Source organism: Aspergillus pseudonomiae, assembly GCF_009193645.1.
Source record: "Aspergillus pseudonomiae strain CBS 119388 unplaced genomic scaffold BDV37scaffold_2, whole genome shotgun sequence".
Taxonomy (NCBI): Eukaryota; Fungi; Ascomycota; class Eurotiomycetes; order Eurotiales; family Aspergillaceae; genus Aspergillus; species Aspergillus pseudonomiae.
The window spans coordinates 394,454-409,734 of NW_022475994.1; the positions used below are offsets into that span (position 1 = coordinate 394,454).

Consider the following 15,281-nt stretch of genomic DNA (forward strand, 5'->3'; position numbering starts at 1 on the left):
TAGTTCTCCTATCTAACAGGATGACCTTTGGATGGAATCTAGGAGTTTATTTGAAGACAAGTTGAATAGTTGTAATTGTGTTTCTTCCTATACTACATCGGGTTCGGGTTAGGTACCGGCCTAGGCCAGCCAGCCTGGGAGAGCATGTATCTACCTGCAAGTATGCGGCCACCCACTCCACTAACCAGGCTTGAGACATGATAAGCAGGGTGTACCTTTATTACAGTAGGATTAATTTAGGAGTCAGGTGATTTTGTATGCAATATCATTGGATAAACCAGCAGGTCAATCTGTGGGCCCTTCACTACTCTACAAAAGGATTCATGTTCCAAACTCTTAGGGTATACTACTATACACTGGCCGCCAACAGAATGGCATAAGTGTTAATCATGCGGTGTTGCGTGTGTCAACTCTTCAGTGCTGAATTATAGAGACACATGTATGAAGTTCGGCAGACATTAAATCAGCTAAGAGCACGTTCACCCGTGGAGCACTTTGTATAGTGTTATTTATCGGTTATAATAACTAATAGCCATTGGTTCCATCATGGAGGACCTAACTTCCTCTTCAACCTCTACGCTGGCAAAGGCGCGTAGGTGGTTTGAAGATGCATTTGATTTTCCGCCCAGTTTGCTTTTTCGTGGTATCCATCCTCTTTGGGTATCGTTTGAGAGGTTAGAACGTAGAATTGTCTTTTAATAGAGCTCATAGTGTTTATTAATATATAAGCGGAGCATCCCCCGTAGAGTAAATGCCAGCCAGACCTGGAGTGGGAGTTGTAGGTTGAAGTTATTCCACGATACTAAAAGTGGATTCAGTGGTCATAGTCTTAGCTAACGTATCCGTGGTAGGCGCTGTTCTTCCTCTATCCAAACACGATCCTTATATTCAAACGGCGACGCTGATCAAGTACACCCAACTGACTATTTACATTGCTTACAGTTGTGAATCACACCCCTAAATCTTCCCATGATACCCCAGTGCCCAACCCTTTGCAAGCTCAACCTATATACAATGACAGATCTTGAGGCAGGGAAGACACCTGTCCTATCCACCTCAGGCATTCAAACCACCAAAGAACATAGCAACCACCTCAGCCGCAACTTTCGAATCATCCTCCCCCTTCCCCTCAATCAATCCAACATAATGGGCAGTTTCCTCCTCGGACCACTTTAACCTCCTCCCAAACGCCAGACACGTCTCGCGATTGACAAAGACATCGAACTCAAAATGCCCCTGATACGTCAAAACCCTCCCAGGATAATACAATCCCTGAACTGGACACATCTCTGTGGACCCAACATTGACCCAACCGGCGGGCAACTCCGCAGTCGGTCCAGCAACAGGGACAACCCAGTCCCCATGGATCTCCTGAAGTCGCATCTGCTTCTGTGCGCCAGGGAGCTTCTTCACGGCCTCCGGGAACGAAGCCGCAAACTCCGGTGACAAGTCAATAGCAACGAGGCCCGTTTCGCGCCCATCCGGACAAAGCTCAACTTTCATGGCGGGGCCCGGCGTATATTGCGGGGCCGATGCGGAGAGCAATGCCTGCGCGATAATCTGGTGGCCGAAGCAGGAACCGAAGAATTTTACATGCGGATATTGGGTATATACTGTTTGGATCCAAGACTCTAGGGGTTTAATCCATGGGTGTATCGCGGTGTCGTAGGCTCCTGCGGCGGCGCCTGTGATGAGGATGCCGTCGATTGGCTGTGCTAGGGGGTTTGAGGTCTGGACCTCATTGTCATGGTTTTCTGGGCGCTTGGTGGTGCGCAGGCTCTCCAGTGGAGGAAATGTTCCGCCTACGACATCGTAGGCTGAGGTGAAGATGGTGATTTTACGTCCAGCTTCAGATAGCCGTGCGGCGGCGGATTGAAGAAGATCGCGAAATTGAGACGAGTATAGGCCGCGGGCAGTATAGACGGCTGGAGCGGGGACATCAGTGTCCAGGACAGCGATGTGGACGGACATGCTGAAGTCGGGGTGAGATATATATAAAGGTGGTTGACGCTGCAAATTCCAGGATGTCGAAGTCGTTTTATGCTTCGGATCCGGTTACCACATCGGGTAATTGATTCCCAACGGCCCACCTTTTGTGCTTCTCTCGCACGAGTGATGGATTTCTTATATGACTCATACGGGATTTGAATCTTAGCTAGAAGGGAAAGATATCTTAAAGCTGCATACCCTAGCAACAAATATGGGTGCAACATGAGAACATCAATGGCACCAATTCGAAACGGTTCGTTTGAACACAGGAAGCTAGGTGGAATGTATACTCAGACGAAGCTGATTCGCAGTTGAATCCGTATCTTTGTATTCTATACTTTCCTGCACTTTTTATGGGGCTGGCATGTAAGGCTAGTATGCATTGCCTTGGATACATAGCCATCATGTTGAAGCCCAAGCGCCATGATGGGAAGACTGCTGGTTAGGACATATCTTTGAGCATTTTACAACTATGAACTGCTTCATCCAGCATGTATGGATGTGATCAAATGTATAGAAGTGAAGAAGTGATTTCAACTTGCGAAACGGCTGCGACATATTCTAGTCACAGCATATGATCTGTTTGAGTGGGAGTTTATCGTGTTGCAGAGGCTAATAGATCTCCGCTTCGAATGCTGCACAGTATCATCCACCTCTTCCACACACCAACGAGGACTTTTCACCTCCCATGTTAGCCACGGGGCTTCGCCGCAGAAGCCCGGGAGGTACACAGATTGGAATCGTGCACAGTACAACCCAGTAGGCTATTTTGTCACTGGACCGTTTTTTTGGGGGGTGGTCTCCGGGGTGCAGGAATCTTTCAGTGGAGCCCTTCAATATCATCGTGAAGTTCTCCCAATCTTAATTCTTTTGACTAATGCTATCCTAAGCGTCGCAAGGGCTTTTAGGGCTCGACACCACTGCCAACAAGTCTCTCAAGCAAGTCGCAGCAAAGGTCTTCCTTTTGACACCGAGAAAGGAGTTCTGGCCTAGAGAGTGGAATTCTTTGTTCAGGCTTTGTGGCGCCCTGGTAGGCTTTGTGTAGTGGGTTTTCTTTATATGTGAATCCACTAGTGGGTGATGTTTGACGCGTTGAACTATGATCCGGAATGGTTTATCAACTTAATACTTAGTTGTCCTCTCCCACCATCTTTAGACCTCACTATATCGACAGTTCCTATTCAACAAAATTTCAACTCCAGCATATCTACTCCGTAGAACTCACTCTTATCCGAGCTAGTTTCTTCCGCAAGAGACAAAAACAAGATAGCTTAACTCAACTGGCCAATATCAGACATTGAAGACCCCGTTGAAGGAATGGCTATTTCCTGTCGCCATGCCTCGGATGGCCAAAATGATAAATTATGGTAGGGCTACGCTGAACGGAATCAGGCATCCACCAGGCAGAACTAGGCAAGGGTGTGGCCCCCTCCCGCAAAGGGAATAGCGTCGGGTGGGTGCCTGGCATCTGCCTGGAACTTCGGAAGTTCGCCCGCCATGCAGATCTCTTGACCCCCGCTGCCGATCCCCACCATACGCTATAAATCTACATAATATATCAGATGAGGAGAATCTATCATACTCCTATCCCGAGTCTACTATATCAAGCGATTAAGCTCCGTACAATGCCGACCGAGATGCCAAATCGTTTCCAACTACCGGGGTATAATTTACCCCTGAATTATCGGCCGGATGTTAGTCCCACCAGCCCCCTGTATCATCGAGATACTCAGTTTGGAATATAACTCACCGAGTCTTTGTTCATAGAATGGCGAGTTGTACAATCGTACACTCTTCCCCAGTGCTTTGGATTATGGTGACATTGAGTATGGTTCGGTTGAGTAAGGCTCCGCAAGCTATCCCGCGCACTGGCAAAGGTTTACTGACACGCGTTTAGCCGTGTCAATGTACACAGGGAGATATTGATGATGCGTGTCATGAATACTATCACTGACAAACCCGAATGGGATAGAAAGGTATGCGTTTCGCCCCGCAATGATACCTACTGCTGACACGGCCCAGGTGTTTGACGAGGCCATCATTTCCAAATGGCGGGAAGAGATCGCCCAAAGCGGCGAGGATGTAACCCCTAAAATGATGGATTATATCATCAAAGAGCTACAGTGGAAAGCAGATGACTTCCAGAAAACGGGTTTGTTCAAGGCGTATGACGCTGGTGTGGTGAAATCCGACACTGCCATCCCCGAGGACCTGAAACAAGCATTAAAAGATGCAGTGGCCCCTTTTGAACGTGTTCCAGAGGAGCAGAAAGACTACCACCCTGGATCTGATATGAAGGTGGTTGACCTGGTCCACCCCTCTCTCTTCCCTGTGGTTTTTGGCCGGACGCGAATCCTTCCGGACAGAGTCATCGGCCTTGACGACTGTCTTGGGAGCGTAGGACAGGGAGACTTGCTTCCGGTTCCCCTGGAAGAAGAAGCGACAATTGCTGGGTATGGAGAGATGGCGTACGGGTGGCGGAGGTGGGAAGCTGAGTCGTTGAGACCATTTAGCCGAAAGTTCCAATGGCTTCCCTGCGACGTGAAATTCATTGGCCAGAATGGTGAATGCCGCATTGATTCATACATCAATGGTGTCCATCCGTCTGAACATCGGGATCTCTACCAGGCGGTGGAGAAGATCATCGCACGGACAATTCCTCTCTGGAACAGAACTTTGACTTATGGGAGGCAACGACATTCCCGTATAGTCTATGATGACGTTGAATATCACCCAACGTCTATACCGGAGCCGAATTTTGACGACTATACTAACGACGAAGAATTTGATCAGAAGTATCAGGAGTGGCAAAACTCACAACAAATAGTACTCCCCGAGCCAGGGGAGTTCACACCTCCTGACACCACCTCGGAAATAGACTTACGGGAAAAGTTCCACGAATCAGGGCTGCAGGTCATCGTGAAGCTGGCTAACATTGAACTGACTCCGGAGAAGCCGGAGTACGAAGGTGGCACCTGGCATGTTGAAGGACAACTAGTATGCTGATCATTCTATTCCATGTTAACGTTTCGTGCTAACACTCGTCAGAATGAACGCATCTGTGCCACAGCCATCTACTACTATGACAGTGAGAATATCACCCAAAGTACACTTGCTTTCCGTCAACGTGCAGGTAGGGACGAGATATCAGAGGTTTCCTATGAGCAAGACCGCCATGAATACATACACCAAGTCTATGGCTTCAGCCCTGAGGTCAGCTCCAGAGATGAGACGCAGATCACGCAAAACCTCGGCAGCGTGGTTTGCCAGGAAGGCCGGCTCCTTACGTTTCCCAACATCCTCCAGCACCGAGTCTCCCCGTTCTCATTGACCGATCGGTCCAAACCAGGCCACCGCAAAATCTTGGCCTTGTTCCTCGTTGATCCTCATATGCGTATCATATCCTCAGCCAACATTCCGCCTCAACAGGAGGATTGGGGGAAAGAGAAGCGAGAACTCGTTACTGAGATGCTGTCTCGGAGATTACCGGTAGAGCTTAAGGATATGGTGAGCGAGGATATCCTGTATCCATCCATCACTCTTGAAGAAGCGAAAGAGTATAGGAAGGAGCTCATGCAAGAGAGGAGCGCGAGAACCAGTGAGCAGAACCAGAAATTTGAAACAGGTGACTTCTCGCTTTGTGAGCATTAAGGGTCATGCATTTGAAACTATCTGGGCATATATTCCGGATGTGTCAGGACATCTAACCACAAAAGCCGTTCCATATGCGAGGGGTTGCCTCATGTATTTATCAGTGTATAACTTAATTTACTTGACTATACGGAAAGGATCCCAACTATTTATATCAATCATTAACGAGCCATTCCATGCTTAATTGCAGTATGTGTTTGTTTCGATTTTGGTGCCCGGTCTGTTTGACATGCTGACTCGCAGCTAAACCATCGTTGATATCGGCCTACTACAATGCCCATATCACCAAACCACCGACGTTGCGGTCAAAACTTGTCACTGGAAGATTTGGCTGGGCATGATCGCTGTGCATGCGAACTGGTCCACTCGAAATAATCTATAGCTCTCCAAACCACACTTCCCTCCAATAAGTACTAGAACGGTAAATATTTACTGGCTCGCATTGCTTATACATCATGGTTCACCGCCAGTCAAATGATTGGATTCCGGGGCTATCGGAGATACAGCGAGAACGACAGCGCTTTGACTACTAGATTACCCCACGAGTCGTATAAAGGGCAGCATATGAAGCCAGACGACATAGACTTATTGAATCACAGTTCCCAGGTTCCCATTTTCTACCAGGTTGACCTCCGCAAGTACAACATCCAACCCAATGACAGCAAAGCTTCGAATTATAATAGTCGGCTCTGGCCTAGCAGGCCTAGCAGCTGCCAGGATCCTCCGAGAGCATCACGATGTCACTGTCTACGAGCGCGGCGGTACCGACACAGCCACTGGCGGACAGGGCATATGTCTATTCTCCAACGGGGTCAAGATTCTGCAAACGATGGGCTTCGATCGAGCGCGCGTCGGCGCCGTGCCGTGCTATGGCTACCGCGCGCTTGACAAAAATGGGAACCAGCTACAGGATTTCCCAGTGGACTTCAAAGCGAAGTACGGAGCAGACACCCTGGCTATGAAGCGGTCGGACTTCCGTGACGAGCTGTTACTCCTGGCGACCGCTCCTTCGGAACACCTCGGTATCCAGGGCCATCCCGCACAAGTGATATTCAACACCAATGTCGTCGACATCGACCCGGAGGAGGCTAGCATTACGCTGGAAGACGGGTCCGTTGTGGGCGCCGATGTGGTTATTAGTATGCGGTAACCAACAAACCGGGTATTAGTATTCTGCCCGAACGTGCTGACCCTTTTGTAGTTGCTGATGGCGTGCACTCACGTCTCCGTCATCGCATCGTGGGCTCCGACGCCCGGGCGAAGAAGAACGGGATGACCTGCTATCGTGTGGCGGTCTCTGCCGAGGCTGTGAAACACACGCTTGGCTATCTGCCCGCATGGTGGGATCCCCAAACAGCCGACGGCCGTATCTCTGCTTTCCAGGCCGGCGATGGGAGTAACCGACTAATTGCAGCGTATGCGATCCGGAATGCCGAGTACATGAACCTAGCGTGTGTCTTTCCTACTCGGCAGAATCGAGGAAATGTCCTGGAATCCTGGTACGCGGATGGAAATCGACGGGAAATGATCGAGACGTTTGACGACTACTATGAGCCCATGCGGAAGATTCTAGGGTGTGTACTTCTTTTCTTCTATATTCTCGGTGGTTGTAGCCAGGGCTAACGATATCCAGCATCGCCACAGAGGTGAAGGTCTGGGAGCTTCAGGATATCGACCCGCTGCCTAACTGGAACCGCGGACGGACAATCCTTATCGGAGACGCGGCACATGCAATGACCCCGATGCAGGGTCAGGGGGCTAATATGGCGTTGGAAGATGCGGATGCGCTTCGTTTGTTGCGACCGGGTATGTCTCGTAAGGATATTTCGTCTGTTCTGGAACAGGTTGATGGTGTCCGCCGGCCGCGTGCTACTAGAGTCCTGCGGGATACTCGTGTCCAGGCGAAGGATATCACGCTGGAGGAACGAATAGCCAATCTTGACTATAACTGTGGTTATAATGGGGTCTTTGAGGCTCTTAAAGCAATGAAGTGATCTACAGTGGTTGGTTGGTTAGTACTGGTTAATTGTCCTCGGGCATTGTGGCTTAATATGGCTGATGGGGGTTATTCGATTTCTTGATGTGGATATACTCTAGATTATGATGGTTTATATTTCTCTGTGTAGTGTATAGATGAGACAATGTTGTTGGTAGGCTAGGGTTCATGCTCTCTCCAGCCCCCGGTCTGTATGGATTAGGGCATGAATATCAAAACACACCTGTTTAAATGTCTAGCCAAGTTATTATATCGTTACTCTATGGAAACGAGCATCTTGCTCTACATCATAATGTTACCTATTAGAGCCCATCGAATACATACTCAGATTTTACTCACTCCTTAATCCAAAGCGAAACCTCCTCTCCACCACCCACCCCACCACCGCCTCATCCAAATAAACCCCCAAATCAACCCCCCCATCCCCCACCCCAGCATCCATAACCTGCACACACCCATCCATCTTCGGCATAACAGCATGCACATACCTCGGCCTCAGACCATGCCCACCGAAATCCACCTCATACACCCCCAACCGCAACCACGACGTGACCAACGTATGCTTCGTCCCCATAAACCCCTGCCACAGTCGCTGCGGCGCCACCTCCATCCCCGCATCGTACAGCATCGCGCCCAGCGTATCCGGGGTGAACTGCTGCATGACTTCTCGGATCCGGGATGCGTTCTCGCCCAGACTTGACGCGCATACCTCGGCCCCGGTGGCGCAGGCGTGCGTGATGAAGATCGGGGAGCCGAGGAATGTTTCCGGGAGGGGTGGTGAGACGCGTGGGCGAGCGCTTAGGGTAAGGTTTAGGTACACTTTGTCTAGGGAGTGGGCGTGGCCGCGGGCTTGGGTGATGAGCGTCCAGATGTGTGCGAGGAGGGCGTCTAACCGGGAGATGGAGCCTTGCTGGGGTCCGAGTTGTGTGCAGGCGAAGTGCCGGAGGTGGTCGAGCTCGGGGCCGGTGAAGTGGAGCTGGGTATAGCTGACTGGCCTGGTGAAGTCCCAGGTGGCCCAGGGGGCGGGGGTAGACGGGGAGAGGGTGGTGTTGGTGAGGTACTCCGGGGGTGGTGTGGAGTTCTCGGTGTTGGGGATCATGATCGCTGGGTAGTCTGGGTCGGATGTCTTCCACCAGTCGTAGCGGTGGAGGGGGAGATTGCGGGCTGTGGTTATGAGGGCGGGATTGGTGTGGATGTCGCTGCTGCTGCTGGCTTTGGAGTCGAGCATGGATGGCTCAAAGACCGGGTCGGGGACGGAATCCGTATGGCCGCTGCAGGCTGCTGCCCATTGCTTCATGAAGAGCATTAGGGCTTGTGCGTCTGCGAGGCAATGTGCTATTTTCACTCCGATCGCAAACCCTCCCCCCTCGAACAGAGTGACTTGGATTGTCATGGCGGGCAGGCCCTCGTAGTCGCGGAGGTTGGCTAGGGCTAACCGGGTTTGCGAGAGGAATGTATTCTGCGTAAAAGCATCTCCGGTCCAGCACCCGTTGCTGGCGCGCTCTGCAGCCGTGGGAACAGCACTGGCGATGGACTGAGCAAGTCGCACGACGGACCATTCGACTCCTGGATCAGACGCCGAATTGTATGTGATCATGGGCCGGTGGGTCCGTCCTGGCTGGAATGGGACCCATTGCAATTGACCGGCCCATTGGGGGAAGTGGTCGAGGGTTTGAATCAGAGAGGCTTGGAGATTGTGTAGGAATGTGTTTTCATCCGAGCCCAAGTCATCAAAAAGCCAGATTGCGCCGGTGGGGGCGAACCGGACGACGGTGGCATCGAGAATCGAGAGTGGAATAGAGGTCGGTTGGTGGACATGAGACGAGGGCAACAGCCGTGTCGGTGAATCCATGTTGTTGTTGGTTTTGGTCTTGGTATTCATGGTTTCAACAGTGGCTGTTGCTCGACTTTTAATTCCCCAGACCACGCTCGTATCTGAAGCTAATCTTCGTTTTCATGATTGAGTTCGTATGATCCGAAATGACGCGAAATGAGTCACCAAGAAACGAGACCACAGAACAACTGCAGCGAATAACGCACAACAACAGAGGTATGATTGCCATTGAGATATATTGAGATTGACTCTGACTTCGGTCTCGTTGGAGGTGTCACGGTGCCAGGCGAGGTTAAAATCAGTTAGTGCTGATAGCTACTTAGGGTTGGTAGAGGCCACTGACACTTGGGAGATCACCCGCTCATTAATAACCCCCTATAGCTCCTAGTATATTATCCTTACCTTTCAGTGATAGTGCCTTCTGTTGTTCATTAATAGATTTGCGTCGTTTGCCAAGTCGAAGAGTCTGTGGTTAGCGTTGGTGTCGTATCCAACATCATCAGAAAGGTACATTGGATCTTCATGAGTAATAAATACCCCTAGTCATATAACAGCTTACCGTATACAGAGTAGTAAGTACAATAGAAAATTCTAGGGAGATATTAAGTTAATTAATATCCCCAAGGCTACAATGACAGGGATTCCAAACCCATTCCATATTCCTTCTAGCCTCAGGCATCAATTCGAGACCATTGTATACACCGAGTAGTACTCCGTAACTTGGCAGTACTTCTCTTTGCGATATCGACAGTCCCCAGTACTCATATACCACAGTCATCATCCCACACTTCTTATAACAAATCAAAGCAAACACATAGAAGAGAATGTCCATTCGATTAAAAACGCCATTGCTAACAGAAACCACACACGAAACCCACCACCACCCAACCAGGCACCAAATCAAAACCAAACCAACCACCGAATGCAACCTCGCCCCCACAAATCAGAACCAGAAGAATCTCCAACTCAAAAACCAGACCAGATGGACCAGACCTGATACGCAGTCCACGTACCTGGAGGAGCAAAGCCCTGCCGAATTGCCGGCCAACGCAGCCAAGCAAAGATCCGCATCACAACATCCAGCGGTCTTGATTGCGCCATCCGCTCCCCAATCACGGCCCGAGCGCATCGGCGTCCACGTCCTATAGGAAGTTTCAACTTGGCCAGCACGCCATGTGATCCACCTCTTGCATGGTCGGAAGCTTCATGGAAAGGTTGCGGCCAAGTATCGGAAACCTTGGACGGAGTATGCGAGATTATCTCGGCGAGGGGTAGCAGTTGAGGGGGAGGGGTATATAAGGGAGCCAGTGCGTCGTGGTGGTCAGGAAAGTGTATAAAGGCTACCAATTGAGGTTATCTATTACTTGAGTTTGGGATTAGATCATTCTTGTTTACTTTTTATATCGATTCAATTGTCTACTCGTCGATATGGCCGCCCTGACCCAAGCTCCCGTGACGGTTCCCCTGGATGTCTTCCCCGATGGCCTGAAGACCACCGGCCAGCATGCGCCGCTGTACGATCACATCAAGCCTTTTGAGCATTTCCCCAAGGAAATCTCCGGTCCGACCGTCTGGAAGGCCGAGGAGTATCGCGATGCCCCCGAGAAGTGGACGCATCGGTTTACGCCCGAGGAGATCGCCGAGTTGAGTGCGACCGCCGATCAATTCCTGGCGAACAAGATTCCCTTGACTGGTATTTCTAAGGTGGGTGTGGAGATCATACACTGAGGCTATGGAACACGGGCTAATCGGGTATAGAGCAACTTCCCCCTTCCCAACCTCGCCAAGCGCCTCGTCGAACTGCGGGCAGACCTCGTCGATGGCAAGGGCTTCATTCTCTTCAAGGGTTTCCCCGTCCAGGAGTGGGGGAACCACAAGTCCGCCGTCGCATACATGGGTCTGGGCACGTACCTGGGTTACTTTGTCAGTCAGAACAGCCGTGGCCACGTCTTGGGTCATGTGAAGGATCTGGGCGAGGATGCCACCCAGATTGACTCCGTGCGCATCTACCGCACCAATGCCAGGTATGTTAGGGTTCCCGGTGGTAGAGATAGTGGTGCTGACAGGGAGCAGACAATTCTTCCACTCGGACGACTCGGATATCGTCGGTCTGCTGTGCATCGCTCGTGCTCTCGAAGGGGGCGAGTCCGACATCGTTTCGTCCCACCATGTCTACAACACTCTCGCCAAGGAGCGTCCGGACGTCCTCAAGACCCTCACGGAGCCCATCTGGTACTTCGACCGCAAGGGCGAGACCAGCAAGGGAGAGGAGGAGTACATTCGCACCAGCGTGATCTACCTGGAGCGGGGCGACAACGCCCGGGTTTACACCAAGTAGGTTCTCCCCCGTTCTTTCTCCCCACGGAACGGATGCTAACGGGCGTAGGTGGGATCCGTATTACGTTCGCTCTCTTTCCCGCTTCTCTGAAGCAGGCATCGTCCCCCCTCTCTCTGCCGCCCAGGTCGAGGCGCTGGAAGTCCTCGAGGCCACCTGCAACCGCCTGTCCCTGCACATGATCCTGGAGGTCGGCGACATCCAATTCCTGTCCAACTCGCACGTCCTGCACGCACGCACCGCCTACACGGATCATGCGCCCCCCGCCCCCCGCAGGCATCTGATGCGTCTGTGGTTGGCGACGCCCGAGCACGAAGGGGGCTGGAAGTTGCCGTTCTGGGATAGTAACGAGAAGAAGAGAGGTGGCATTCAGGTCGACGATCAGGCCCCAGTCGCCCCGTTGGATGCGGAGTAATTCCGTCCTTGGGTTACATGCCAATGATGGGGATGAGTGTTGTTTTAACGTAATGTCTGTCCGCTTTAGCCTTGCCAATTTTTTTTTAGCTCAATACCATGTTTAATTAGTAACGACCATTAATCTATACATCATTAGTCATAAGTCGTATGCCATAATTATTGGACGATCTTGTAGTTGCCTCCGCTGACGATCTCCAGCTTTCCCTGGGCCACCATCCCCGCCAGAAACTCCCGCAGTTCTTCGTTGCTGAACGGAAATCCGCCCGGGACGGCGATCTTCAACATCATCACAATGCGTTGCAGCGGCATGGCGCCTTGGTTGGTCAACATTCCCATGATGAACTGCCAGTACAGGTTCATCTTCTCCATCGCCGCCGCCTCCGCAGATTCCTTCGCTGCAGCCGCCGCCGCCGCTTCAGCTGCTGCGGCCGTGTCCGCCGATGCATCACCTGCGTTATCGTCCATGCCTGATACGCCAGTGCCTCCGACAGCCTCGTCCTCCTCATTCGGTAGAACCTCCAGCACGCGGAAGGTGTCTCGCTGCACCTCGGCCAGGATGCGTTTGCTGACCCAGAACAAACATGCGCTGCGCACCAGAGCCACCGACATGTCCAATTCCTCCGCCAATTCATTGGCGGTTTTGCTAACCGCATCGCCGGACGGCGAGTTGAATGCATAGATGACGGTTGCCTGCCAGGTAGATACTTCGTCCACAAACACTCGGTCCTCGAGATCCAGCTCGACCGTGACTTGTCCGAGACCGTTCAGCCAGGTCAGCTTACGGGACTGCTTGAGCGACGCGAATCCTGCCGCATAACGCTGCTGCAACTCTGCGATTTCCTCCGGCACCTGGAAGTCCTGTTCTTGGATCTCGGGCCAGAAAAAGTGGGACAAGATCTTGGCATGCAGCTCTGGGATGTCTTCGTCGTCCGAGTTGGGCGTAGATGCGGCAGGTTTCCTGGTCAGGTCCTGGTCGTTTCGCACAACCGCATCGACCCGCCGCGAATCGAAGATATCCCGCATCATGACCTCGCAAGCCTGCAAAGCATTATCCCCAAAGCGAAGCTTGAGAAGTTCCAGCACCGACATCTCCTGATCAAAGTCCGTCCGCCGTTGGAGCAGCCGGTCGGCGAGCATTCTCTGCATCTCCTTCACAAAGGCCTCCTTCGAATCGAACAAACTGATTAAGCTACCGATGACGTCCGAGGTCTTCGATTTCCGGTAGTCAGGTGCTGCGTCGACCGGATCGGGCATCCAGTTCATATCATCCCAATCCAGCTCTCCTCGATCACTCCTCATCGAAGTCTGGTGTGCCTTGGTCAATTCTGCGGACAATTCAACCAAGGTGTCTCCAGAAGCCGTCTGGCCATGGGCATCGGCAGGGTCGGCCATAAGACCCCCGACAATAACCTTCACGGTATCCGGCCGATCTCGAAGATACCTGCGAATGGGTCGAGCGATTCGATCCAGAAGGACGCCCTTGGGATCTAACAAATTGAATGCGCGGATAATCGATATATAGACCTGCAATATCTCCACCGTTGAGGCGCCCGGGTGCAAAAGACGACTATCCAACACAGCGGAGAAAGACTGTGTCACCTGGAATCGTCCTGCTGGGTGTGCCGTAAAATGACGCAAATCATCAATCGCACCACTGCTCGCCGGCCACTCGACTATAATATCAAATAGTTCCCCGGTTCGGAGTGCCCCCAGTCGGGAGAGGCCAATTTCCTGCCACTTTTCCACGTCGCTGAGTTTCACGTCCAGACGGTCAGCCTCTTTGGTTCCAGACTCGGGCACATTGATGATGGCTAAGACCTGCACAGCCAACCGAGCATAAACATTCTCCACCCAGTGTCGGAGGTGTTGTGAGACCTTTGATGGTCCCTCCCACTGCCCGGAATACGCAGCCCGGATAAACTCCGTCATCATGGTATTCATCACACTCGCGAAGACCTTCTGAGCCCTGACACCGCCCAGGCCGACAAGCTCCAGGTCATTGAAGAGCGACAATAATCGTTCACGGGCAGCAGTCACGCGCGTATCCTCGCCTTCGGTCATCATCTGCATGCGAACCTCCGCAGAGGGCTCATCCCGCCAAGCCCGGTATGAAACGGAGTGCCGTCGGTCGACCTCCATGCTATCCTCATCATCCTCCACAGCGTCGTCGTCGTCCTCCTCCAGCGTATCAATCCCCAGTATCGTAACAGCATGTGTCATCAACTCTCTCGTAAGCAAGGGCGAGACACGCTGCCACGGTAGAGTGTAAGCAATCATCAAGTGAAAGCCCCGCCGCCGCTGGACAAACACCTTCTCCTGCTCCACGGCGCCCAGCAGCGGAAGGAGGTACTCCATCAAAGGCGCAAAATAGATCTTGCGTATCAACTGCAGACAATAGACGATTTTCCGTAGCCCATTCGGCTGATCCAGTAGCTAGACACGGCATACCCTCTTAGTAACCACCATCCCCATCACATCCACAATGCAAGGGAAGGGAAAAACCCACCTTCACAAGCCCAGCCTTAAAATTTTTATAAAAGTGTCTCCGCATCTCACTCCCATACCATTCAAAGATACTCCACTCCTCTCGATCCGCCGCCGCCAAATACGCCAACGCATCGTTCACCTCCCTCCCCGGCGCCTTGGGCACATAGTTCTCGATCCCGCGGAACCCCTGGTCCGGGATGGACAGGAACTTCGTTGCCGCCAGCCATGCCCGATCCCCCGTCGCATCTCGGGCCTTTATTCTGGGTTTCGCGTCAAGCTGCACGGGTGGGAAGACACTCGCGAAGATACGTCGCCGATGCGGTTCGGTAGTGGCCATGTCGTATTTGCCTCCGCCCCGAGCTTTCAAGGCATTGCCGTTGTTCAACGGTCGCTTGTTTGGCGAAGATTGATTTGGTTGCTGTTCGCGACTGCGTCAACGCGTTGATGACTCAGCGGGTATGGCTTATCGATAAGGCAGTGTACTAGGCCTATTTGGGAAAGAGCCATGCTGCTGAGGTCTGCAAAATAGGAGCAGTACCCTAAGTATAACTGGGTTTTACAACTCAGGGATG

General features: G+C 51.9%; 6 protein-coding genes across 6 annotated transcripts; 3 read left to right on the forward strand and 3 right to left on the reverse strand.

Moving 5' to 3' along the window:
- Positions 1-777: 777 nt before the first annotated feature.
- On the reverse strand, positions 778-1,993 carry BDV37DRAFT_236236 (type 1 glutamine amidotransferase). The gene has a single exon (XM_032080592.1). It carries the CDS (start codon positions 1,969-1,971, stop codon positions 1,057-1,059), a length of 915 nt encoding a protein of 304 aa, XP_031946868.1. The 5' UTR covers positions 1,972-1,993; the 3' UTR covers positions 778-1,056.
- Positions 1,994-3,614: 1,621 nt separating this feature from the next.
- Positions 3,615-5,640, forward strand: BDV37DRAFT_277892 (DUF4246 domain-containing protein; the record flags this gene model as incomplete). Its single annotated transcript, XM_032085894.1, has 5 exons — positions 3,615-3,683; positions 3,757-3,830; positions 3,887-3,965; positions 4,012-4,986; positions 5,038-5,640. The coding sequence occupies 5 exons, from the start codon at positions 3,615-3,617 to the stop codon at positions 5,638-5,640; spliced, it is 1,800 nt and encodes a 599-aa protein (XP_031946869.1).
- A 328-nt stretch (positions 5,641-5,968) lies between these two features.
- Positions 5,969-7,738, forward strand: BDV37DRAFT_79114 (FAD-dependent oxidoreductase). The gene is made up of 3 exons (XM_032091223.1): positions 5,969-6,779; positions 6,842-7,214; positions 7,274-7,738. The coding sequence occupies exons 1-3, from the start codon at positions 6,296-6,298 to the stop codon at positions 7,632-7,634; spliced, it is 1,218 nt and encodes a 405-aa protein (XP_031946870.1). The 5' UTR covers positions 5,969-6,295; the 3' UTR covers positions 7,635-7,738.
- Positions 7,739-7,967: 229 nt separating this feature from the next.
- BDV37DRAFT_277894 (transferase family protein) lies at positions 7,968-9,518 on the reverse strand (the record flags this gene model as incomplete). The annotated part of the gene is made up of 1 exon (XM_032085895.1): positions 7,968-9,518. The coding sequence occupies one exon, from the start codon at positions 9,516-9,518 to the stop codon at positions 7,968-7,970; it is 1,551 nt and encodes a 516-aa protein (XP_031946871.1).
- A 1,380-nt stretch (positions 9,519-10,898) lies between these two features.
- BDV37DRAFT_277895 (TauD/TfdA family dioxygenase) lies at positions 10,899-12,220 on the forward strand (the record flags this gene model as incomplete). The annotated part of the gene is made up of 4 exons (XM_032085896.1): positions 10,899-11,174; positions 11,229-11,494; positions 11,544-11,804; positions 11,857-12,220. The coding sequence occupies 4 exons, from the start codon at positions 10,899-10,901 to the stop codon at positions 12,218-12,220; spliced, it is 1,167 nt and encodes a 388-aa protein (XP_031946872.1).
- A 158-nt stretch (positions 12,221-12,378) lies between these two features.
- BDV37DRAFT_277896 (anaphase promoting complex subunit 2) lies at positions 12,379-15,046 on the reverse strand (the record flags this gene model as incomplete). Its single annotated transcript, XM_032085897.1, has 2 exons — positions 12,379-14,655; positions 14,729-15,046. The coding sequence occupies 2 exons, from the start codon at positions 15,044-15,046 to the stop codon at positions 12,379-12,381; spliced, it is 2,595 nt and encodes an 864-aa protein (XP_031946873.1).
- Positions 15,047-15,281: the final 235 nt, after the last annotated feature.

What these genes read in the sequence shown, in the direction of transcription:
- BDV37DRAFT_236236 (XM_032080592.1), bottom strand. Translation starts at nt 1,971, where the DNA reads ATGTCCGTCCACATCGCTGTCCTGGACACTGATGTCCCCGCTCCAGCC.
- BDV37DRAFT_79114 (XM_032091223.1), top strand. Translation starts at nt 6,296, where the DNA reads ATGACAGCAAAGCTTCGAATTATAATAGTCGGCTCTGGCCTAGCAGGC. An exon ending in GGGCGCCGATGTGGTTATTA is followed by an intron (nt 6,780 to 6,841) that starts GTATGCGGTAAC and finishes ACCCTTTTGTAG; the next exon opens with TTGCTGATGGCGTGCACTCA. An exon ending in CCCATGCGGAAGATTCTAGG is followed by an intron (nt 7,215 to 7,273) that starts GTGTGTACTTCT and finishes AACGATATCCAG; the next exon opens with CATCGCCACAGAGGTGAAGG.